Raw genomic sequence first — 26686 nt, 5'->3', positions numbered from 1 at the left:
GAACAAAGAAAAAAGAAGGAAAAGAACTGAAGACAATCTCAGAGACCTCTGGAACAACACTAAAGGCATAAACATTCAAATTATAGGGGTCGCAGAAGAAGAAGAGAAAAAGAAAGGGTCTGAGAAAATATTTGAAGAGAGTATAGTTGAAAACTTCCCTAACATGGGAAAGCAGATAGTCAGCCAAGTCTAGGAAATGCAGAGAGTCCCATACAGGATAAACTCTAGGAGAAACACACCAAGACACATATTAATCAAACTACCAAAAATTACGTTCAAAGAAAAAATATTAAAAGTAGCAAGGGGAAAACAAAAAATAACATACAAAGGAAACCCCATAAGGTTATCGGCTGATTTTTCAGCAGAAACTCTGCAGGCCAGAAGGGAGTGGCAGGACATACTTAAAATGATGAAAGAGAAAAACCTACAACAAGATTACACTACCCAGCAAGGATCTCATTCAGATTTGACAGAGAAATCAATAGCTTTTCAAACAAGCAAAAGCTAAGAGAATTCAGCACCATCAAACCAGCTTTACAACAAATGCTAAAGAAACTTCTCTAGGAGGGAAACACAACAGAAGAAAAAGACCCATAAAAACAAACCCTCAAAAATTAAGAAAATGGTAACAGGAACATACATATTGAATAATAACCTTGAATGTAAATGGATTAAATGCTCTAACCAAAAGACACAGACTGGCTGAACAGATACAAAAACAAGACCCATATATATGCTGTCTACAAGAGACCCACTTCAGACCTAGGGACACATACAGACTGAAAGTGAGGGGATGGAGAAAGATATTCCATGCAAATGGAGATCAAAAGAAAGCTGGAGTAGTGATAATCCTATAAGATAAAATAGACTTTAAAATAAAGACTGCTACAAGAGATGAGGGATACTACATAATGATCAAAGCATGAATCCAAGAAGAAGATGTAACAATTATAAATGTTTATGCACCCAACATAGGAGCACCTCAATACACAAGGCAAATGCTAACAACCATGAAAGGAGAAATTGACAGTAACACAATAATGGCAGGGGACTTTAACAACATCCCACTTTCACCAATGGACAGATCATCCAGACAGAAGATAAATAAGGAAACACAAGCTTTAAATGACACAATAAACCAGATAGATTTAATTGATACTTATAGAACATTCCACCCCAAAGTGGCAGAATACACTTTCTTCTCAAGCGCACAAAGAACATTCTCCAGGATAGACCACATGCTGGTCACAAATCAAGCCTCAGAAAATTTAAAAAAAGTGAAATCATATCAAGCATCTTTTCTGACCACAATGCTATGAGACTGGAAATCAATTACAGGAAAAAAAACCTGTAAAAAACACAAATACATGGAGGCTAAACAGTGTGCTACTAAATAACCAAGCGATCACTGAAGACAACAAAAGAAGAAATTTTAAAAATACATAGAAACAAATGATAACGAAAACACAACAACCCAAAACCTATGGGACACAGCAAAAGCAATTCTAAGAGGGAAGTTTATAGCAATTCAATCTCACCTCAAGAAACAAGAAAAATCTCAAATAAACAATCTAACTGTACACTTAAAACAACTAGAGAAAGAAGAACAAGGAAAACCCAAAGTCAGAAGAAGGAAAGAAATCATAAACTTCAGAGCAGAAATAAATGCAACAGAAACGAAGAAAACAATAGCAACGATCAATAAAACTAAAAGCTGACTCTTTGAGAAGATAAACAAAATTGATAAACCATTAGCCAGACTCATCAAGAAAAACAGAGAGGATGCAAATCAATAAAATTATAAATGAAAAAGGAGAAATCACAAATGACACAATGGAAATACAAAGGATGATAAGAGACTACTACAAACAACTATATGCTAATAAAATGGACAACCACGAAGAAATGGACAAATACTTGGAAAGGTACAGTTTTCCAAGACAGAACCATGAAGAATTAAAAAACACAGAAAGACCTATCACAAGTAATTAAATTAAAACTGTAGTTAAAATCTTCCAACAAACAAAAGTCCAGGACCAGATGGCTTCACAGGCGAATTCTATCAAACATTTAGAGAAGAGCTAACACTGCTCCTTCTCAAACTCTTCCAAAAAATTGCAGAGGGAGAAACACTCCCAAATTCATTCTACGAAGCCACCATGACCCTGATACCAAAACCAGAAAAAGGTATCACAAAAAAGAAAAATTATAGACCAATATGACTGATGAACATAGATACAAAAATCCTCAACAAAATACTAGCAAATCGAATCCTACAACATATTAAAAGGATCATATACCATGATCAAGTGGGATTTATCCCAAGGATGCAAGGATTCTTCAGTATACACAAATCAAACAATGTGATACACCATATTAACAAATTGAAGGATAAAAACGATATGATCATCTCAATAGATGCAGAAAAAGCTTCTGACAAAATTCAACATCCATTTATGATAAAAACTCTCCAAAAAATGCGCAGAGAGGGAACCTACCTCAACATAATAAAGGCCATATATGACAAACCCACAGCAAGCATCATACTCAATGGTGAAAAACTATTTCCACTAAGATAAGGAACAAGACAAGGATGCCCATTCTCACCACTCTTATTCAACATAGTTTTGGAAGCTGTAGGCATGGCAATAAGAGAAGAAAAAGAAATACAAATTGGAAAAGAAGAAGTAAAACTGTCACTGTTTGCAAATGACATAATACTATACAGAGAAAATCCTAAAGATGCCACCAGAAAACTACTAGAACTAATCAATGAATTTGGTAAGGTTGCAGGACACAAAATTAATGCACAGAAATCTCTGGCATTCCTATACACTAACAACGAAAAAATCAGAAAGAGAAATTAAGGAAACAATCCCATTTACCATCACAACAAAAAGAATAAAATACCTAGGAATAAACCTACCTAAGGAGATAAAAGCCGTGTACTCAGAAAACTATAAAACACTGATGAAAGAAATCAAAGATGACATAAACAAGTGGAGAAATATACCACATTCTTAGACTGGAAGAATCAATATTGTGAAAATGACTATACCACCCAAAGCAATCTACAGATTCAATGCAATCCCTATGAAACTACCAATGGCATTCTTGACAGAACTAGAACAAAAAATTTTACAATTCTTATGGAAACACAAAAGATCCCAAATAGCCAAAACAATCTTGAGAAAGAAAAACAGAGCTGGAGGAATCAGGCTACCCAACTGCAAACTATACTAAAAAGCTACAGTAATCAAGACAGTATGGTACTGGCACAAAACCAGAAATATAGATCAATATTACAGGACAGAAAGCCCAGAAATAAACCCAGGCACATGTGGTCACCTTATTTTTGATAAAGAAGGCAAGAATATACAGTAGAGAAAAGACAGCCTCTTCAATTAGTGGTGCTGGGAAAACTGGACAGCTACATGTAAAAGAATGAAATTAGAACACTCCCTAAGACCATACACAAAAATAAACTCCAAATAGATTAAAGACCTAAATGTAAGGTCAGACACTATAAAACTCTTAGAGGAAAACATAGGAAAAACACTCTTTGACATAAACCACACAGCAAGATCCTTTTTGACCCACCTCCTAGACTAATGGAAATAAAAACAAAAATAAAAAAATGGGACCTAATGAAACTTAAAAGCTTTTGCACAGCAAAGGAAACCATAAACAAGATTAAAAAGACAACCCTCAGAATGGGAGAAAATATTTGCAAATGAAACAACGGACCAAGGATTAATCTCCAAAATATACAAAGAGCTCATGGAGCTCAGTATCAAAAAAACAAACAATCCAAGTAAAAAATGGGCAGAAGATCTAAGTAAACATTTCTCCAAAGAAGACATACAGATGGCCAAGAGGCACATGAAAATATGCTCAACATCCCTAATTATTAGAAAAATGCAAATCAAAACTACAATGAGGTATCACCCCATACAGGTCAGAATGGCCATTATTAAAAAATCTAGAAACAGTAAATGCTGGAGAGGGTGTGGTGAAAGGGGAACCCTCCTGCACTGTTGGTGGGAATGTAAATTGATACAATCACTATGGAGAACAGTATGGAGGTTCCTTAGAAAACAAAAAATACAACTACCATATGACCCAGCAATCCCACTACTTTCTCAGGGCATACACCCTGAGAAAACCATGATTCAAAAAGAGTCATGTACCAAAATGTTCATTGCAGCTCTATTTACAATAGCCAGGACATGGAAGCAACCTAAGTGTCCATCAACAGATGAATGGATAAAGAAGATGTGGCACATATATACAACGGAATATTACTCAGCCATAAAAAGGAACAAAACTGAGTTATTTGTAGTGAGGTATATGGACCTAGAGTCTGTCATACAGAGTGAAGTAAGTCAGAGACAGAAAAACAAATACCATATGCTAACACATATATATGGAATCTAAAAAAATAGAAAAAAAAAGAAAATGGTCAGAAGAACCTAGGGGCAAGAGGGGAATAAAGAGGCAGACCTACTAGAGAATGGACCTGAGGATATGGGGAGGGGGAAGGGTAAGCTGGGAGAAAGTGAGAGAGTGGCATGGACATATATACACTACCAAACGTAAAATAGGTAGCTAGTGGGAACCAGCTGCATAGCACAGGGAGATCAGCTCAGTGCTTTGTGACCACCTAGAGGGGTGGGATAGGGAGGGTGGGAGGGAGGGAGACGCAAGAGGGAAGAGATATGGGGACATATGTATATGTATAACTGATGCACTTTGTTATAAAGCAGAAACTGACACACCATTGTAAAGCAATTATACTCTAATAAAGATGTTAAAAAATAAAAACAATAAAACCCAAAAAAACAAATAATAGAACTATCATATGACCCAGCAATCCCACTACTGGGCATACCCTGAGAAAATCGTAAGTCAAAAAGAGACATGTACCATAATGTTCATTGCAGCACTATTTACAATAGCCAGGACATGGAAGCAACCTAAATGTCTATCAACAGATGAATGGATAATGATGTTGCACATATATACAATGGAATATTATTCAGCCATAAAAAGAAACAAAATTGAGTTATTTGTAGTGAGGTAGATGGACCTAGAGTCTGTCATACAGAGTGATTAAGTCAGAAAGAGAAAAACAAATACCATATGCTAATGCATATATATGAAATCTAAAAATTAAAAAATGGTACTCATGAACATAGTGGCAGGGCAGGAATAAAGATGTAGAGATAGAGAATGGACTTGAGGACATGGAGAGGGAGGGAGAAGCTGGGGCGAAGTGAGTGTAACATCAACATATACACACTCCCAAAAGTAAAACAGTTAGCTAGTGGGAAGCAGCAGCATTGCACAGGGAGATCAGCTCAGTGCTTTGTGATCACCTAGAGGGGTGGGATAGGAAGGGTGGGAGGGAGACTCAAGAGGGAGGGGATATGGGGATATCCCCATATTCTGCTGAGGATATCCCCAACAGAACTAACACAGTATTGTGAAGCAATTATACTCCAAGAAAGATCTATTAAATAAAAAATTATTCATTATAAAAGACTTAGAAAAATGAAGAATTAGAAAGTAAAATGGTATGGGTATAGAAACTTCCAAGCAACATAAGACATTTTGTGGCATGTCACAAGTTGCATGGAAAATCCTATTCCTAAAAAACTATAGCCCTCTGAAAGTGATCCATGATAGGTTAATAGCTGTTTTCAGTTCCACAAAGATAACCTGAAAGTCCTTCAGCACTACCTACCTGCCACACTTCTCTTCCATAAGAAGATGGAATAGACAGAAGGAATAATTTCATGTGTAAGAGTTTAGCTGAGGGTGTCAGGGATATAGTGACAGAGGCAAAAAAGCCTCCCACACAGTGACAACTAACAGAGAACTTTTGAGTCAAAGTCAGTCAAAGAAACAGAAAGACCCAAGGAAAGGTTCTTTGTGCAAAACAGCAGCCACTGGCCAATCACAGTGCATGAGTGAACACATAGTGGAAAAGACTGAATTCCATATTGGGCTTTTCAACCATTCCCACCCACTCACAGGCGATAATCACTGTCACTAATTAAGAAACCAAATGAGAATAAGAATCAACTGCATGGAAAAAAAAAATTTAAAGAAAGCAGTATCATCTCTTGTCAGAAACTATACCTGCTGGAAGGGAACACCTGAGAGATAAAGCAGAGGCTGTAGTTCTGGGCAAACAGATAAGCTGTTTACTAGGAAACACAAAAGTTCACATAATCTTTCTCAATTGTCTACAAAACCTCACCTCCTTCCATTCTGCTCCCATCACCCCATACCTCCTAGGCTGCCATGCTGCTACTCCTCTTTTCATTTCCCAAACATTCCAGTTTCCCCCTCTTCTGTGCATTTGAATACAGCGTTCTTCTGCCTAAGAGCCCTTTTCCCTTTTCCAGTCCACCACCACTCATATATAATCTTCAGAACAGCTTAAAAGACACCTCCTTTGTGAAGCGTATTCTGACTTTCTGCTATAACACAAATTGCTCCATTCTCAGTGGCTTTACTTTAGTCCATTATAGCAGTAATCATATTGTATGATATTGCCATTAGATTATAAAGCTGCCCAAAACAGAAATCTTAATTTGTAATTTTAGGTCTAGCATCTAATTCAGCATTTGATACACAGTAGGTGCTCACATTATTTTGATTAAAATTTTTAATAAATGTAGAATAGAGGAAGTAATAATACCTGCTCTACCTACTTTACAAATGAGATACACATGTGAAAGTACTTTGAAAAGTATAAGGTGCCATCTATGTCACTGCAGAAGAGATGATGACTACAAAAATGACTGTTAGTGTCATTAGCCATTTTCATTTCTGTAGAATCTCTGCGCACCTACCAAAGAGTGAGTGGAGAAAGGGAAAGGACAGAAAGCCCATTTTTACTGAGCATTATTATGTGTCAGAAACTGTTTTAAGTCCTGGCACTGAAAGATGAGTAAGAGTTAAATATTAGTCAGAAAAGTAAAGGTAAAGTGTTTCAGGTAGACAAACAGGTGCAAAGGCCATGTAGTAGGGAGGCTGCATGACATCTGAGAACAAACAGCTTTGCTAGTGCACAGAGTATGTTCTCAAGATGCAGAGAAGAACCACCATGTTAAGAATTTTGGTCTTGATCTTAAGCATAATAACAGAACTTTGGAGCTAACCAATTTAATGCTAATAGGTTAAATCAAGAATGCACAAAGAGTATCTTTGGGGTCCAATTCTCTTCCCCTACTTCCTGTCTCTCCCCACTGATAGGACCAGTGACTACCACTTACAGGTTTAGCCCTATTCTAAGTTCAGAGAAAAAAAGTTGGTTCTTTGGGTTCCACCTTCACATAGAGCTTCTCATGACGTCTAAAGAAATCTCTTAAGATAGTATATATTTTAAGGTATTGTAAGTTTTAAGGAGGTGGTATAGCACAATAGAGAGAATTCTGGACTCTGGATGTACGTCATCTGGCTTCAAATCCGGGCTCAACGTTTATAAGCTAAGTGGTCTTAGGTTGTTCTGAGAATTAAATGACCTAACCCATGTGACTAGCACATAGAAAATACTAAATGAAAGTGAGCTGTTATTGCTGATTTTATTATAATTACTATACTAATATTATTATGAAAGAGAAAACTTTAAATGTCCTAGACTTACTCAGGTTCCTTAACACTTTATTCTATATTCTTGCCATCTCAAATGGGCAAGTTAAATCGTGTTGATTTTTACCATTTTTACCACAGTTCATGATGATTTTTACCACAGTTCCAATAAATGAACTCCTGACTTACTCCTTTGGCCTAGCTGCCACCTTCTGACTTGGGGCAGTTAAGGTGGGGAAACAACATTAAATTTGGAGTCAGAGGACCTGTGTTCAAGTTCAAGCTAAAAATACCATAGCTATAATTTATGGCACAAAACTCTAGAGTCTTAATTACCTACTTCACATAATAGAGCAAGCTCTAAATTGATTTTTTAAATTAATTAATTAATTTAAAAAAAAATTTTTGGCTGCATTGGGTCTTTGTTGCTGTGCGCGGGCTTTCTCTAGTTGCGGTGAGCAGAGGCTACTCTTCGTTGCGGTGCGTGGGCCTCTCATTGTGGTGGCTTCTCTTGTTGTGGAGCACAGGCTCTAGGTGCGTGGGCTTCTGTAGTTGTGGCACGCAGGATCAGTAGTTGTGGCTTGTGGGCTCTAGAGCGCAAGCTCAGTAGTTGTGGCACACGGGCTGTTGCTCCGTGGCATGTGGAATCTTCCCGGACCAGGGCTCGAACCCGTGTCCCCTGCATTGGCAGGCGGGTTCTTAACCTCTGTGCCACCAGGGAAGCCCTAAATTGATTTTTAAAGAAAATTCTACCTCAGCCAATGGTCATGCCCTACTTTTAGATGAACAGAAATAGTTTAAAGATTCTATTTTCATTAGGCTCCTTACATGTCATAAAAGTACGTCAATCTTATCTTTAGCTAGCTCAATGTTAAAGCATATGGCTCTAAATTTATCTAAAATATCTGTAATTTACTTCCTGTCATGAACCAGAAGCTTGGATGAGAGAAATATATTTATGAAGATATATCAAAAGTAACAGTCTGTTTACTTCAATGAATAATCAAAAATTTATCAGAGAGCTACATATCCGGACTACATTGTTTTGGCCTCCACAGAATTGCTTTTAAACTGTACTTTGCTGACATCAGAAACTTCAGTGAAACTCAAGAGTTGAATTCACTGTATAAAAACTGATTAAGTTAACAAATAATATAGTCACTTTTTTTAAGTACAATGAATAAGTTAGGTATTAGAATGTTTAATGGCACTGGTGAAGTCCAGCTCCTACCTTTTGTCCAGGATGGTTTTCCTAACCATTTATTCAATTTTATTTCATAAAGCCTACTGTTATCATGTGCTTTTGTTTAGACCTATCTGCCTCTCTAGACCAGATGGTATGAAAGACTGTCTCAAAGGAAAGAAGTGGCTATTCTATGTCTTACACTTCTGGAGAAACTGAGTCTTGATTAAGTATCCTTAAGATAAATACACATACACATCAACCTGTAGAAATTTGTTATTTCAGCGTATCCTAAAGTATAATTAATTTTTAAATTCATACTACTGGTCTAATTTGCATATCTGGTGGAGAAATACATGTGAGCAAGGTTGATATTCAACAATGACACTAAAACTGTTCATTTTTGTAAAGTTTTAAAAACACATCTAACAAATATAAATACACACAAAAGTATTTGATAAGAAGGATGATATCTGATACTCACTCTAAGCCCAGGAAATCCCGGAGGACCAATGCTACCTACAAGTCCCTAAGTAAGAGAAATGTGCAAAATTGGTTAAATATGATTCCAAACTACTAAGGGTATTTTCTAAAGATGAAGACAAAAATTTCTAGGAAAACATATATCAAAATTTACCTTCTTTTAGCTAACTTCTGCAACTTCCCTACTCTTATGCATCCTCCTAAGAAGTGCAAACCTCTGGTGGCAGCTTACATTCTTTAAAAGTGGCCCTGGCTTCATGCTTTTAGATACTAGGACTACCACCTAGCCTAGGATATAGATTTCTCTGTGTCTCCTATGTATCTAATAAAGGAAGTGAATCCCATTAATAATCAGCATTATAAACATAATTAGCCTATATGTAGTATGAAAAGACAAGTGGTCAGCATGTCAAGTGAGAAGAACATTTTCAGATGATTTAAAACACTATCAGCTCTTTTGAAGTACATTACTTAAATTCTCTAAATTTCTCATTTATGAAACTGAAATAGTAATATTTGTTTTCATTTTGTAAAGAATTAAAACTGTAATATATATATTATTACAGTTAATAATAAAACTCTAATATATATATATATATATATGAGCTTTTGAAAATTTTCTTGAAGTACTATACAAATGTAAGAAATTACCAACTTTGTTAAATTATTTGTATGAGATTTTAAATTATCTAAATTTTTCCAGTTGATTCATGATGGATCTTTGTGACAGTCTTAGAATCATCATTATAGTCTTTGTGATAATTCCTAATCTACTCCATGTCAGAGTTACATCATTTACAGGGTACAAAGTGTAAGAATACACCCTCCCTTTATTTTTGCATTTCAAATTCTGTTTTGAAACAAAAGTACAGTATAAAATATAGAGAATAATAAACCAATAAACTGAAAATATCCAATTTATTCTTGCATTCTAAAGAAGACTCCAAATGTTCTTCCAGAAGTATTATATTTTAAATATAAGCAGCAGACTTCAAAGAGAAAATTTTTAAATATTGTTAGGAGTCCAACCCTAACAAACTTCATGTATATTTAACTGACAAAACATTAAATAAGATGGCTTCACACTAGGTATGCAAGGACATAGATGGTATTAAAGAAAAAATGTAAATAATGCTTTACTTTATTATGCCTGAAATGGGAAGCTCCCCAGAATGATGGGCAAGAATAAGATGGTAAACAATCTACTTAAGACATGATTCAACTTTTTAACAATTTGTTTGGAAATCAGTTCTACTCTTATTTTATTTGCCAAGCCTTATAACAAATAAAACTTTTGCTAAATTCACTGAATAAACTAATACAGTTATAATTTAGAAAAAAATAAAAAAAGAAACTATTTTCAAACACTTTATTTTAAGTATAAATGCTAATAATTTACATAGTCTAAATATAGGAACTATTCCTAATTTATGATCCAAGGATTTAGTAGTTGATTCTAATTCACCTTAAAAATCTTATGAAAAGAATGTGTACATGACATATATTGGGGGACAGCCATATTTTGAGGGTAAAAAGTAAAGACATTTCTGCCTAGTGTCAAAAAACAGCATTCCATCATCATCCTTTGATAATATAATTAAACTAATTTTAGAATTTTAACTCCCTAATCTGAACATAGATATCTAAACAATCCCCCCAAAAGACTTCTCTATAAAATACTGAAAAGTAAGGTAGATCAATGACAGGTTTGAGTCCAAAAGAGCAATCACCAAATGCACAATTTTTACATGAGGCTTGTTAGTACCTTGATGTACATGAAAGGCTTTTTTCCCCATGCCCCTCCCCACAAATATACAAGTCAGTATCGTGATTGCATACTTCTAATATTTTAAATAATCAGTCATGTTTAACATGGTCAAAATAATTAATTTTAATGATTATCTCTCAAAACAGAATTTATAACACTTTTGTCTTATTTCCCATGCTGTAAAACCACAAAGTGGAATGTGCTCAGTGGTATCAAAACTCTCTGGCCAAGAGTGCTTGTCAGGAATGTGATAATGAGAATGGCAAGTACGGTTGCTATGAAGTCTTGAGTGATGTTAGACTGCAAGGGTGGGCCATCACAATTTACTCACAGGACTGCCATCAGGACCTGCAGGGCCTCTGTCTCCAAAGTCACCTGGAAAACCCTGGCCCAAAGAAAAAAGAAAGAAATGCTATTAAAGCCAAAATAGATAAAGAATTCATTTTTGCTGTGTTTTCTGATAAGGAACTTAGTAATAGGAAATATTTATTTCCTAACCTATAAATTATAGTGCAACAAAAATGTGTATTTGTTTTACATAACACTTAATTGATTTTAAGTACACTATTTCTATAGTTTATAAAATTATTTTACATGCCACTCAATATACACAGAAAGTTAAGCTGGAGAAAATAGAAATTTGCTATCCATTATGTAAAGAACCACTGAATGAGAGGAAACAGAACCAAGATTTCCAGCGGACCAATCCATTAATTTTGTGCACCATTTCATGCTGTTCCTATACACACACCACAGAGAATGAAATGACTATTAATATTTAGCATATGCTTAGCACACTTACCTTGGCTAAAGGCTTTATACACATTATTATATATACACTACTTCATTTCGTCTTCACAGTAGGTCAAATCAATGAGGACTAATATCCTCACTTCATAGTTGAAGAAGTTAAAGCACAGAGAGGTTAAGTCACTTGCACCCACTAATGTTGGGTGGGACTGAGCTTTGAATGCAGGCAGTCTGATTGCAGAGTCAGTGCTCGTTCTACCATGCTATATTAACTACTTTAACCCATCATTCCAAGATACAATACAACATGTAAAAACATCATTTAAGAAAAGGGAAAATGCACATAAATATTGTAAATACAAAATGCAGTGAGATTGAAATATAAGCTTCCCAAAGGTCTATTGAGAATTCTACAGTAAAACTGTGAAGGACAGTAAATTAACACACTTCCTCATTATAAATTCTATTGTAAAATAACTCAATTACTCAGTTACTCTTGCTTTATATACTCAAAGTTTTTCTCGAGAGATTTACCATTGAGTTTATCAACTTCAAAGCTCCCTTTTTAAAAGGCTACTTTACAAAATTCTTTATAATACTTATTATGAACACTTTGACAACACTCAGTTTTAAAAACTTTTAAGGCTAACAAAATAAAGTACATTATTAGATTTTTATAATCTTTTATTTAGGCAAGTCAGTATTAAATATTATGTGTTCAACAGACTGCCAATAATCACTCGTCCACTAGTACAAACACGAATGGGCTAAGTTGAAAAGATGGTTTAACAATGGAAAAAAAGATATGATGTTTCTAAGACATAGTTAACTCGTACTAGGAGTGGTTTTTCTTATTTTGTAATCAGAGGATAATGCAAAAACCATCTGTATAGTCAAACATATTGCAGCCATACCCCCTTCAAAGTCAGTTGAAATTCAGGCAGGCATTTTGCTCTCATTGTCCTTGGAAGTCAAATCCTGTTGACCATAAAATAAGCTCACAAATCTGCAATACATCATTCCATTCAGTATGAATTATTATGGGTATTTGAAAGTATCTGTGATACACACGTAATGGAAAAAGTAGAAGAAAAATACTGTAATAAATCTGAAACATGAGATGATTGATTTTTTAGATGGATCATAAGTAGATTTTCCAGAAACCCCAGTGAAATAATAGAGAATGGGGGACATACTACATGATTCCATTAATGTGAAATGTTCAAAATAGGCAAATCTATGGAGATAGAAAGTAGATTAGTGGTTGTTGAGGCCTGGTGATGTGGTGAAGAATTGGAGAGTGACTGCTTACAATATTGGGTTTCTTTCTGAGGTGATGAAAATGTTCTAAAATTAGTGCAATGGCTGTACAAGTCTATGAATATACTAACAACCACTGAATTGTACAATTTAAAGGGGTGAATTTTATGGTATGTACATTACATCTTAATAAAGTTTTTCTCAAAAAACAAGGAAACAATTGGTCTGAACAAGGAGTGGGAGTGCTGAAAACATCTTTGGGGACTCACTCAGGATTGCCTAGAGAATGTGCTCTTTGGGACCGACTGGCCCCCCACCCTCATCCAGTGGGAGGAGCTGCTCTCCAGTTCAGCATCCCACACAACTAGTGATTTCTCCCTGCTAGGAGAAGGGAGAGAACTGTGATTAGTTCTCCACTTATCACAAAGCCTGTATTTTCTACAACCAGCATAAAAACAACGAAATAAGTACTTATTGATTTCAACTTCCTATTCTTTTGGTAGTTCAATAACACATATAATAAATATTAGCTGTTCAACTTCACTTTGCCCCCGAAACAATTTAGTTGAACTGAGAATACGCCTACTTTAACATTTTTTATGTATTATTTCTCCTCTCACTTTACTATGCATTAAGCAGTTCATTTTTAACTCTCTATTCTAGATAGAGATATCTTTTTGTTTTAACCCATCTTACATGTTGACCATCGTGTCATCAATATTTGAAATAATTCCTACATTTTCTTGTTTCATGAAATATAGTACAGTTAATTCCATAAAAAGCATCATTATATTTGGCTACATATTGGACATATATTTTCTTTTGAAGAAAATCATGCCAATGTTTTATATTGTTAAATATGTCACTGCTTGTACAATGTTATTCAGTTGTTATTTCAATTTTGGCAACTATATGCATTTTTTTTTTTTACTGCAGGTAAAGCTCTGAATTCCTTTAATAAAATAAACCTAAGTATTTGCAACCATATATCTTCACTGTAAAAAAAAATGATCTTAAATGTTGGTTGTGAAATATGGAAGAGTAGTGACAAAACACTCTGCCTTCGAACTTGGAATACAAATGACACAGTTTCTACAATTTCTTTCTCCACTTGAAAGAATTTGTTGCAAAATGAAATACTAAATTTTCTCTCATATTTACTTAGTGGAAAATTATAACCCCTAATTTAATCAAACTGTGTTCTCTTAGAAATATCCTCCTACTACCAAAGGATATAATGGCCATTTTCCAGGATAATCATCCATAGGAAAGCTTGAATTTTTGCCCTTTTAGCCCAACTTGCCAATTTCATGAATGTAATAATCATCTCTGTCATACTGAGTGAAGTAAGTCAGACAAAGACAAATATCATATGATATCACTTATATGTGAAATCTAAGAAAATGGTACAAATGAACTTATTTACAAAACAGAAATCAAGTTACAGATATAGAAAACAAACTTATGGTTACCAGTGGAAAGAGGGGAGGGATAAACTGGGAGACTGGGACTGACATATACACACTACTATATATAAAACAGATCATTAATAAAGACCTACTGTATAGCACAGGGAACTCTACTCAATACTATGTAATGGCCTATATGGGCCATTACATCTAAAAAAGAGTGGATATATGTGTACGTATAACTGATTCACTTTGCTATAAACCTGAAACTAACACAACACTGTATGTTGTGTCAACTATACTTCAATAACAAACAAATAAACAAGTAAATAAATGGCATGCCAGAGTTGCATTGTTACTTCTGTGAACATAATTCTATTTTTTACATTTTCATTGTTTTGATCAGTTGTAAAATTTTATTTTGTAAAGAATATGACATTTCAGGGATTTCACTTGATCTCTTCAAGTTATGAATAATTTTCTTGCTCATTTCCACTGTTTGATCAATGTAGTGGACAGATTTTGAGGTGACTCCTAATGATTCCTGTTGCCCACATCTTTGTATGATACCCTCCCTTTGTGTGTGGTGGGACTATGACTTGCTTCTTCTAACAAATAGAATAGAGCAAAGGTAATGGGATGCCAATGATGTGATTATGTTATACTATATAAGAGTCCATCTTAGCAGCCTGGAGCTAGAGTCTTCCTGAGTTTGATGAAATAAGCAGCTGTGTTGGAGAGGCCACACAGCAGGGAACTGTGAGTGACCTCTAGAACTGTGGACAGTCCATAGGACCTGAAGTTGGGCTATAGCCAAAAGCCAGCAAAGAGCCAGCGCCTCTTAGTTCTACAACCTCAAGGAAATGAATTCTTCTCACAACCTGAATGAGCCTGGAAGTGAACTCTTCTCCAGTCAAGCGTGCAGATGATAATGCAGCAGCTGACACTTTGACTGCAGAAGACCTAGTTAAGTAGTATCTGGACTGCTGACTGATGAAAACTATGAGATTTATTAATGGGTGTATTTTAAGCTTCTAAGTTTGTGGTATTTGTTATGTAGCAACAGATAGAAAACTAATATAATTGGTAATTATATCTCCTTTAAATAAAGTCCTATTTGCAGAATTTACTATGTGGTAATGCTCAATGTAAGAGTACTCACACTGTTTCTAGATTTTAAGAATTTAAGGAAATAATCTTTTTGAAGATTTTCTACTGCTTTTAATTCTCTATTGAAAATTATAATCAATGAATAATCAATATTAGTTAAATAAATTTAAAATTTTATATTTACTTTAACATTTTTACTGTAATCTAATTAAATATCTTTTTAAAACTGCATAATTCTACAATTTCCTATCCATCTAGCTACCTACATAAACAATTTTTATCATGCTTCATGAATTTTGTTTCTATACCTATGATATACAAAATTTAAGAGTAATATGAATTGTTTAATAAGACAAAATGTTTCTCAGTCTCTGGGAATTTCTCAGTCTCAGCTATTGCAAATATTGCACTAGTTCTACTACCTCTGAAGCCAAACACAAAGAACACAAAGAGAAGCAAGAAAATAGAAAGTTTGCATTACTTGAAGCAGTACTTCATTAAACAAGAGCCTATTGCATTCATACTAAAAGGAGAATTAGATAAGTAAATTCATCTTTCCTCAACCAAAGTGCTTCTACCGCCTGCTCAGTCCTCATCACAATCTCAAGCAGTTTCTGTCTCTAATGTTGGCAGTGGTACCAGCCTCAAAACTTCATGGTATTCAGATGTGAGGTTATAAGAAAGAGATGTGGAGAAGAATTTCTCTGAGCCTTGAACATTATTAAAATACTTTCGTAGCCAGCCTCAAAGATGGACCCTCATGATTCTCACTACCTGGTATTAATGCCCTTGTGTAGTGACCCCCCATTTTGACTCCTGGCTGGCCTATGTGACTAACAGAATATAGAAGTAACAGAATGTGACTTCTTAGGCTGGGTCATAAAAGGCACTATACCTTTCACTTTGCTCCCATGGACCACTTGCTCTGGTGGAAGTCAACAGCCATGCTGTGAAGACACTCAAGTTGCAATGTGGAGAGTTCCCCATGGGGATGAAATGAGACTTCCCACCTGCCAGTAAGTGAGCCACCTTAATAGCAGATCAGCCCCAGTCAAGCCTTCAGATGACTGCAGTTCTGCCCAAAATCTTGACTGTAACCTCATATGAAACCCTAAGCTAGACCCACCCAAATAAGCCACTCCCAAATTCCTGACCCACAGAAACTATAAGAAATAATATATATTTATTATTATTGTTTTAAACTGCTAACATGGAGCAATCTGTTACATAGCAATAGGTAACTAATACGTAATAACAAGAATGGATGTCTAGGATTACAGGTCACACAATGCCAATGCTAAGTGCTAAATCCTGAGTGCTGGGAAAATCAAGAGTTTTTAAAATACATTTTATTTTATTTGTTTGTGATGTACAGGGTCCTCTAAAGCGCACAGCCCAGATCAAGTTTCTCTCTTGCCTGGGTCTTATTGTACTGTTATCAAACACTAAGAACAAAACAAGTATTCTAGACTTGGTATGCCTGAATATATATGTGGTATTAATATTGTAGACTACACACAGATACTATACTTGGTGGTACAGTTAAATATCAGGAAACAGTGGAAAACTTATTGCTTAGGGAGTCTAGTAAAAGAATTATTTTCCTAGTTCTACAAAGACAGTAGATAAACACTGAATATAAAATAACTAGAGAAACACGAGGACTAAAATAACCATAAAATACTGGTGACTATATTTATGGAATTAAAAAATAAAAGCATTGCAAAATTTTTCTGTTAAAGACTACAATTAACTATGAACACATTTTGCTCTTTCTAAAGAACAAATGTATAGAAATAATATATTCAATCTAAAGTAGAGATAAATTAAAATTATCATAAAAGACATATATACTAAACAGGCATTAGTGATAAAGTAAACAGGCATTACCAATAAAAACAGAAATTCAACTTTTTCCAAGACGAAGCAATGAAAACAGAAGACTGCACTAAATTGTCTAGGACTAGACACACTAACATAAAACCCAGAGGTTAATTTTACACATTCTACACATGAATACATACTACTAGAAAATCCTGATATTTTAAAATCCTTCAAAGGGAAACACAATTATTGTAGGTAAAGGCTGGAGTGTAAAGTGCTCTGTGATAATCCAGTCTCTGACTCTTTCTTTTCCTTATAGGTAAGACAATTTGATCCACATTTCAAGGTCAACCATGTCCTAACAGTTGAGACTAATTTTAAACTTAGGTAGGAATTTAATGGGTTTTAGACAAATTCTTGGAGATTTGGCATCAAGTCAGGCTTGCTGTTAACCTAGCTATGATCTGGGCCTCAGTTCTCAGGCTCAAGTTCCTGCCTTGCTCTTAAAGACCGGTTACCAGCTTGTACTCTAGTTCTGGGAATTGGACTCTTCCTTTTTCTTGTGTTCAAGAACCAGTTTTGCCACACATTATCCCTCAATCATAAGGGTCATGCCTCATTCTTGCCATTTTCCCACACTGAGAATACAAGCCAAGCCAAACCTCACTTCCATATTTGCACTCACATTTCCACATGCCTGATTTTGATAACCTACAAGACTCTCTTGAGTTTTCCCTTACATTATCCACCCTGAAAATAAATGCCTGCCTGAATTCCCATTTGTTGGTGTCATACCTCTATGAAATCATGCTCTTCCTGGACTTCCCCAAAGTTACCAACTACAGTTCATTGGGCATCCCTCTTCTCAGTAACTGACCCGACCTTGAAGATGGGTTTAATTCAAAGTCCTGGTCTCTTCATACATCTTGTCAAGTTATAGTTAGCCAAACATAGTTACTACAGATCATCCCAGTAAAGTAGAATCCAGAAAATACATTTTTCCTGAAAGAGGCAGAATCACTGAAAAATTAATGACAATATTTTGTAATGCTCTAGCAACAGTAGTTCTTTCTTCATGAATCAACTTCAAACTTTTCCTGGGACAAAGAAAACACTGTCTCCAAATTCTCCATAAAATGTATGTATTTGAAACACAGCTGTGCAATACGTATTTAAGATTGTTTGGGGCTAAAGATAGAACTAATAACAGATGTCTAACAGAAGGATTTTATATTCTGAAATTCTAACACTGAAGTTAGAAGCCAAAATACAGTTTACTTTAAATAGACTCTTCTAACAGAAACCTGTAAGAGAAAAGGAGACACTCCTTTCTATAGTTGGAAAAGTAAACATCTCTGAAGTCCCGGTGCCTTAAGCGTGTTATTTTGTCCACTATTCTAAGGCTGCGATACTTTGATATTCATAGGAAGAAAACTGAGTACTCTTTTGCTCTTTGTCAAACTTCAAATATAATATGATTTGATTATGTATAATCTATTATTATCAGATCTGAAAAAGTCCTTAGAAAACCTGTGTATTCTGACAACAGTTTTCTAGGTACTGTTGAGAGTCAATCCAAATCTCCAATACCACGTTACCTTCAATCCTGGAAAAATCAATTCTAGCAGAGGTATTTTAGGTCGTGGAGCTACATAAATTTGCTTCAACTTACTACAAGAGACTACTGATTAAATCAATCTGGGAGCCCTGTAAAATGCTTTTTTAATAGCAGCTATAGAATTTCCTGACTGCACACTACAGAAGAAAGTTTGGAAACTTTGTATTAAAAAGAGAGCTACTTGGAATTAGTAACATATATAAAATATGAAGTTAACAAATACATATATATCCTCTTTCCCTGTGTCTCCCATTTTTTTAAACAGCATTCTTCTTTTCCATTATAAATCAGCGGATGGTTTTATGCTTTTAAATAATTTGGTTCATATCATATGCTCCAAGAAGCTTCTCAAAGACAGTAAAACATGTAAAATAGAACAGGAGTTCTTTGGTATTTTAAAAACAGTCCTGACCAATAAAGATGGTCTACTACCTTGTTTTTAAGATCTCTAATATTAACTGACAACAAGGATTTTGATCCAATTGTGACATTATAGGGAGTGTAGGAGGGAAGAAAAGGAAGAGGTAAGAACTATAGTATCTCAATATCAAAAGGCATGAGTACACAAACACTGACTAATATGTAACTGATTACATAAGGCATTTTAAAATAATTGTGATTAGTGAGTACCTAATACTAAGATCCTAAAATCAAAAATAGTTTACAATACAAGGAAGAAAACCACTTCTCAAATGTCAACAACCCAAGACTAAGGAACAAATGAATTTGTTAATAAAACTACTTTTACATAGTCTGATCCTAAAATATACCAAATTCCTAACAAAACCAGTTTTTTACTTTTCCTGGTTGAAAAAGCAAAAACACATTATGTTACAAATATTAACTCTTATCTGCAAACTCTGAATAAATATAATATTTTATTTTGGGGAAGAAAGAGTTTTCTGGGAAGATTTAAAATGAAATAACTTAACACAAACATTAATGTAAAAAATACCAGTACAAGGCTAAATAATAAATAACTCAAACAACCAAAATAATATGTTATTTTAAAATGTATCCATTTTCAATAGCATTCACATAATATTTATACTGTCTAGGAGAGGATATCTCTTACCTGTAAGTCTATAATTTCATTAAAACAATATAGACATCACTAAGGAAGCTGGCTCACAACAACTTAATTCCATGCTTAGTGTTTACTCAGGGAAATAAGTGATTCTTTGGCAACCAGTATGAGCATATGATTTATAGCAACATCTTCCCAAACTTAAGCTTAGCAATATTACTAACAATTTTGGACAGGACTTTGACTACTCCCCTATATATTTCTATGCTGCACAGGTATATGATGTCATGTCAATACATATACACTTTCATATTTTTGTAAACTATTCACACCAAACATAGAGCTTTAGTACTCAGGTTAGAAACCAATACAGTAATCCAAAAAAGCTTATATTTATAGTGACCTAAACTTGGATTTTGAAGTTTTCTATGCCTAGTACCTTCACTATTTTGACTATCAGAGTGTTTCATATTTTATAATACAGAAAGTGAAGTAATTTATTTTACCAGTTTCTGGCTTTAATTTCAGAGACTCTAAAAATATAAGTGTAATATGTTACATAAAATTTAAGGAGTTATCTAAAAGGAGTTACTATTATTCTACAAATTACATGTTACAATAATTATTTAAAACTGAATCATGTTCAACATGCACATGAAAAGATGCTCAATATGGCTAATTATTAGAGAAATGCAAATCAAAACTACAATGAGGTATCACCTCACACCAGTCCGAATGGCCATCACCAAAAAGTCTACAAACAATAAACACTGGAGAGGGTATGGAGAAAAGGGGACCTTCCTACACTATTGATGGGAGTGTAAATTGATGCAGCCACTATGAGTGGCTAGAGTAAAAATAAAGTTATCATATGATCCAGCAATCCCACTCCTGGGCATGTATCCAGAAAAGATTAAAACTGTAGTTCGAAAAGGTACATGTACCCCAATGCTCATAGCAGCACTATTTACAATAGCCAAAATATGGAAGTAACCTAAGTGTCCACTGACAGAGGAATGGATAAAGAAGATGTGGTGTGTGTATATATATATACACACACATATGTATATGTGTGTGTATATATATACACACACATATATTCCATTTTATATGGAATATATATATTAATATACATATTAATTATATATAATGAAATATTACTTAGCCATAAAAATGAATGAAATAATGTCATTTGCAGCAATATAGATGGATACAGAGATTATTATATGAAGTGAAGTAATCAAAGACAAATATATGATATCACTTACATGTGGAATCTAAAAAAGTGATACAAATGAACTTATTTACAAAACAGAAACAGACTCACAGACATAGAAAACAAACTTATGGTTTCCAAAGGGGAAAGGGGGAGAAGGGAGGGATAAATTAGGAGTTTGGGATTAACAGATACACACTACTATATATAAAATAGGTAAACAACAAGGACTTATTGTATAGGAGAGGGAACTATTACTGTATAGGATAGGGAACTACAGTGAATATCTTATAATAACCTATAATGGAAAAGAATCTGAAAAAGAATACATACATGTATAACTGAATCACTTTGCTGTACACCTGAAACTAATACAACATTGTAAATCAACTATACTTCAACTTTTAAAAAACTGAATCATATGCTATGCTCAAAGGCTGAGTAATTGTATCTACCTAAAATTTGAGGAAACAAGCTCATTTACAATGTAAGACTAATCAAATTAATTAAAGGGGAGTGGTGATTATAATAAAGTACATCTTAGAAATTCTAAGGACAGTAAGTGAAATAACATGGACGGGATCCACATAGCTGTACCTTAATGAAGCACCAACCTACACCTCTAAATAGCTATGAAACCAGCAGAAGACTGGACCTAACAGTCTTTGACATATGCATAGCCAAAAACTTCTTAAATGGGTCCTTTTTAGATTTCAGCATTTCCAGGTTTCTGTATTTTCTTTCACATGTATGGTTTCTGTCAGCTCTTTATGTTGGCCTGGATCCTTTAATTCTGCTTCCGTATTTGAATATCTACTTCATATATAACAACAAATAGTATACATAATTTAATAAATGACCAAGAGAAAATGGCCATATTTGTATTCACACACCTAATATCTTTCCACGTCAAAGAGAGTGGAAATGTTATCAAAAGATATTTTCCTTTTACTATTATTAAAACTGTAATAAGTAACCATTCTTCTCATGGAATTTGAATCATCTAAATTGAAATATGTGTCTCATGCCACATAATATCCCATAATAATATGTTTGCCCTTACTTAATGTCAAAGATATCTGTAGATGATTTTACTTATAATAAACATAACATGGTGGAGCATTTATGCATAGGATAATATTCTGGAACAGTCTCTGAGGTCAACCTTGGCATAATTTGACTTGTGGTTGTAACTGTATCTTAGTCTAAGTACAGTGATTTCCTCATAAACATGGTCAAATCATTTTGTGGTAAAAATGAGAAAGTACATATAGTATACATGACACAGTACAGCACTAGACAGATTTTTTTATAACACTATTTAGGAAAAATGGAATGCATGTGTTTTTCAAATATAAGTTTTCTAAGATCTAAATCTATTACAAAGGCATATATCTTTAAAGAAATAAAACTTTACAAATTTTTTAATATAAAGAACAGTGCACTCAAAAAAAAGAACCCAGTGATCATTCCACTCACTATCTTTCCAGTTTTCTTGAACTCCTCTTTTGAACTCAATAGCATCTGTTGGATAATATTATAATTCCCTATGGAGTAAGAAACCAGAAGTTATCTATAAATTTCCATGGACGATTTTACAGTTCATTATAGAGTAGGGAAGTAGATAATACCTATACATTGTCAAGATAAAGTTAAGGGACTTCTGTGGTGGCACAGTGGTCAAGAGTCCACCTGCCAATGCAGGGGACATGAGTTCAAGCCCTGCTCCAGGAAGATCCCACATGCCGCAGAGCAACTAAGCCCATGCGCCACAACTACTGAGCCTGCACTCTAGAGCCCACAAGCCACAACTACTGAGCCTGTGTCCCAAAACTACTGAAGCCCTGTGCTCTAGGTCCTGTGTGCTGCAACTACTGAGCCCACATGCTGCAACTACTGAAGTCCACGAACCTAGAGCCCGTGCTCTGCAACAAGAGAGAAGCCACTACAATGAGAGAGCACGCGCACTGCAACCAAGAGTAGCCCCCGCTCGATGCAACTAGAGAAAGCCCACATGCAGCAACGAAGACCCAATGCAGCCCCCCCCAAGGAAAGATAAAGTTAATATCTATATAAGACCAGCTATATTAATAAATAAAGATGGTAGCTACTTAAGTGATATATCACAGAGACTCTGTGAAAATGTTTCCTCAGCAACGCCTAAAATTCCACCATTAAAGATTACTTATTCTGTCTTAAACTATACTTAAAATATAATTACTAATGGGTAAGGTAACATTTTAAGCACTGGAAATAATATAATAGCATAAATAAATTAATTAGTTCTTTTACTGACAGCATACTTCGGTAGGAGATGGATGAAAAAAATCAAGACATAGAATGGAGAACAAGAATAAAGAAGATGAACTTCACCTACTGTCAATTTTGAGACAGCCCAATCTGCGTATTTAGATTAGATATTTGACACATAAGAGAGGTACTTCTATTGGGATATGTGTAAGAGAGATAAAATGTAAAGAATATACTAACATTCAGAAGTATAATAGAGTGTCATCAAATGAGATGGCATACAAAATATTTAACAAAGTGCTTGAGACTAAAAATTGGTGATGATGGTAATGATGATGGTACAGTTTCTGCTGTTATAATTATTACAAGATTAACTTGAATGTTGAATGTAATTGCAAGAAAACAAAATGTTTGGCTTACTTTTCATTTCTTGACAGTTTTGTAAGTTTATCTTAATACGTTAAAATCTTTAAAGTGAAACCACTCCTATTCAACACAGTTTTGGAAGTCTTAGCCACGGCAATCAGAGAAGAAAAAGAAATAAAAGAAATACAGATTGGAAAAGAAGAAGTAAAACTGTCACTGTTTGCAGATGACATGGTACTATACCTAGAAAATCCTAAAGATGCCACCAGAAAATTACTAGAACTAATCAATGAATTTGGTAAGGTTGCAGGATACAAAATTAAAGCACAGAAATCTCTTGCATTCCTATGCACACTAACAATGAAAGATCAGAAAGAGAAATTAAGGAAACAATTCCATTTACCATCACAACAAAAAGATTAAAATACCTCAGAATAAACCTACCTAAGGAGGCGAAAGACCTGTACTCAGAAAATTACACAACAATGATGAAAGAAATCAAAGATAACATAAACAGATGAAAAAATATACCATGTTCTTGGATTGGAAGAATCAATATTGTGAAAATGATTGTACTACCCAAAGCAATCTACAGATTCAATGCAATCCTTATCAAATTACCAACGGCATTCCTCACAGAATTAGAACAAAAAATTTTACAATTTGTATGGAAACACAAAGGACCCTGATAGCCAAAGCAATCTTGAGAAAGAAAAATGGAGCCAGAGGAATCAGGCTCCCAGACTTCAGACTATACTACAAAGCTACAGTAATCAAGACAGTATGGTACTGGCACAAAAACAGAAATACGGATCAATGGAACAGGATAGAAAGCCCAGAGATAAACCCATGCACATATGGTCACCTAATTTATGACAAAGGAGGTAAGAACATACAATTGACAAAAGACAGCCTCTTCTATAAGTTGTGCTGAGAAAACTGGGCAGCTACATGTAAAAGAATGAAATTAGAACACTACTTAAAACCATACACAAAAACAAACTCCAACTGGATTAAAGAACTAAATGTAAGACCGGACACTATAAACCTCTTAGAGGAAAATGTAGGAAAAACGCACTTTGACATGAACCACAGCAAGATCTTTTTTGACCCACCTCCTACAGTAATGAAAATAAAAACAAAAAAAAACAAATGACCTAATGAAACTTAAAAGCTTTTGCACAGCAAAGGAAACCATAAACAAGATGAAAAGACAACCCTCAGAATGGGAGAAAATATTTGCAACCAAAGCAACAGACAAAGGATTAATCTCCAAAATATACAAACAGCTCATGGAGGTCAATATCAAAAAAACAAACAACTCAATCAAAAAATGGGCAGAAAACCTAAATAGGTATTTCACCAAAGAAGACATACAGATGGCCAAGAGGCACATGAAAAGATGCTCAACATCACTCATTATTAGAGAAATGCAAATCAAAACTACAATGAGGGGGCTTCCCTGGTGGCGCAGTGGTTGAGAGTCCACCTGCCGGTGCAGGGGATATGGGTGTGTGCCCCAGTCCGGGAGGATCCCACATGCCGCGGAGCGGCTGGGCCCGTGGGCCATGACTGCTGGGCCTGCGCGTCTGGAGCCTGTGCTCCACAACGGGAGAGGCCACGGCAGTGAGAGGCCTGCGTACCATAAAAAAAAAAAAAAAAACTACAATGAGGTATCACCTCACACCAGTCAGAATGGCCATCATCAAAAAACCTACAAACAATAAATGCTGGAGAGGGTGTGGAGAAAAGGGAACCCTCTTGCACTGTTGGTGGGAATGTAAATTGATACAGCCTCTATGAAGAACAGTAAAGAGGTTCCTTAAAAAACTAAAACTAGAACTACCATATGACGCAGTAATCCCATTACTGGGCCTATACCCTGAAAAAACCATAATTCAAAAGGACACATGCACCCCAACGTTCGTTGCAGCACTATTTACAATAGCCAGGACCGGGAAACAACCTAAATGTCCAACGACAAATTAATGGATAAAGAAGATGTGGTATGTGCATACAATGGAATATTACTCAGCCATAAAAAGGAACGAAATTAGGTCATCTGTAGAGATGTGGATGGACCTAGAATCTGTCATACAGAGTGAAGTAAGCCAGAAAGAGAAAAACAAATATAGTATATTAACACATATATGTGGAATCTAGAAAAATGGTACAGATGAACCTATTTGCAGGGCAGTAATAGAGATGTAGACATAGAGAATGAACATGTGGACACAGGGGTGGAATGGAGAGGGTGGGACAAATTAGGAAATTAGGATTGACATATATACACTACCATGGGTCAAACAGCTAGTGGGAACATGCTATAAAGCACAAGAAGCTCTGCTCAGTGCTCTGTGATGACCTGGATGGGTGGGATTGGGGGTGGGGGGTGGGAGGGAGGTCCAAGAGGGAGAGGATACAGGTATACATATAGCTGATTCACTTCATTGTAAGGCAGAAACTAACACAACATTGTAAAGCAATTATACTCCAATAAAAAATAAAATAAGTTTATCACATTTTGGCCATATGTCATGAAAACATAAATCATGTTCTTCTAAGTAGTGTGAGGTAGAAGACAGACAGCAGAAATATCTACGTAGTAAGGAAAAGGATCTTGGATTTACATTCAAAGGAGCTGGGCTCAATTCTTTATCACTTTTAGCTATGGGATTCTGAGCAAGTATTTTTATGTCAATGAGCCTCGTTCTCCTCACCCGTATAATAGTGCCATTGTCCTATTCTATCTTCAAGAAATATTGCAAAGCTCAAAGAATAAAATGCTTTAAAAGGATATGAATATTCTGGTGAGATCTG

General features: G+C 35.0%; 1 protein-coding gene across 6 annotated transcripts in view; it reads right to left on the bottom strand.

The window, feature by feature from the left end:
* The window catches only part of COL24A1 (collagen type XXIV alpha 1 chain), a 431901-nt gene that overhangs the window by 276499 nt on the left and 128716 nt on the right, over positions 1-26686 (bottom strand). For all 6 annotated transcript variants that reach the window (XM_060303290.1, XM_060303280.1, XM_060303308.1 and 3 more), the window contains 2 exons: positions 11368-11421; positions 9270-9314 (listed from right to left, as the gene is read on the bottom strand). In XM_060303290.1, the coding sequence (XP_060159273.1) occupies positions 9270-9314; positions 11368-11421 (99 nt within the window). The remainder of the gene's footprint in view (positions 1-9269; positions 9315-11367; positions 11422-26686) is intronic.

This window comes from Globicephala melas, chromosome 1, assembly GCF_963455315.2.
Source record: "Globicephala melas chromosome 1, mGloMel1.2, whole genome shotgun sequence".
Taxonomy (NCBI): Eukaryota; Metazoa; Chordata; class Mammalia; order Artiodactyla; family Delphinidae; genus Globicephala; species Globicephala melas.
Note: the sequence above shows the minus strand (reverse complement) of the source record. Positions and strands in the feature narration are given on the sequence as shown.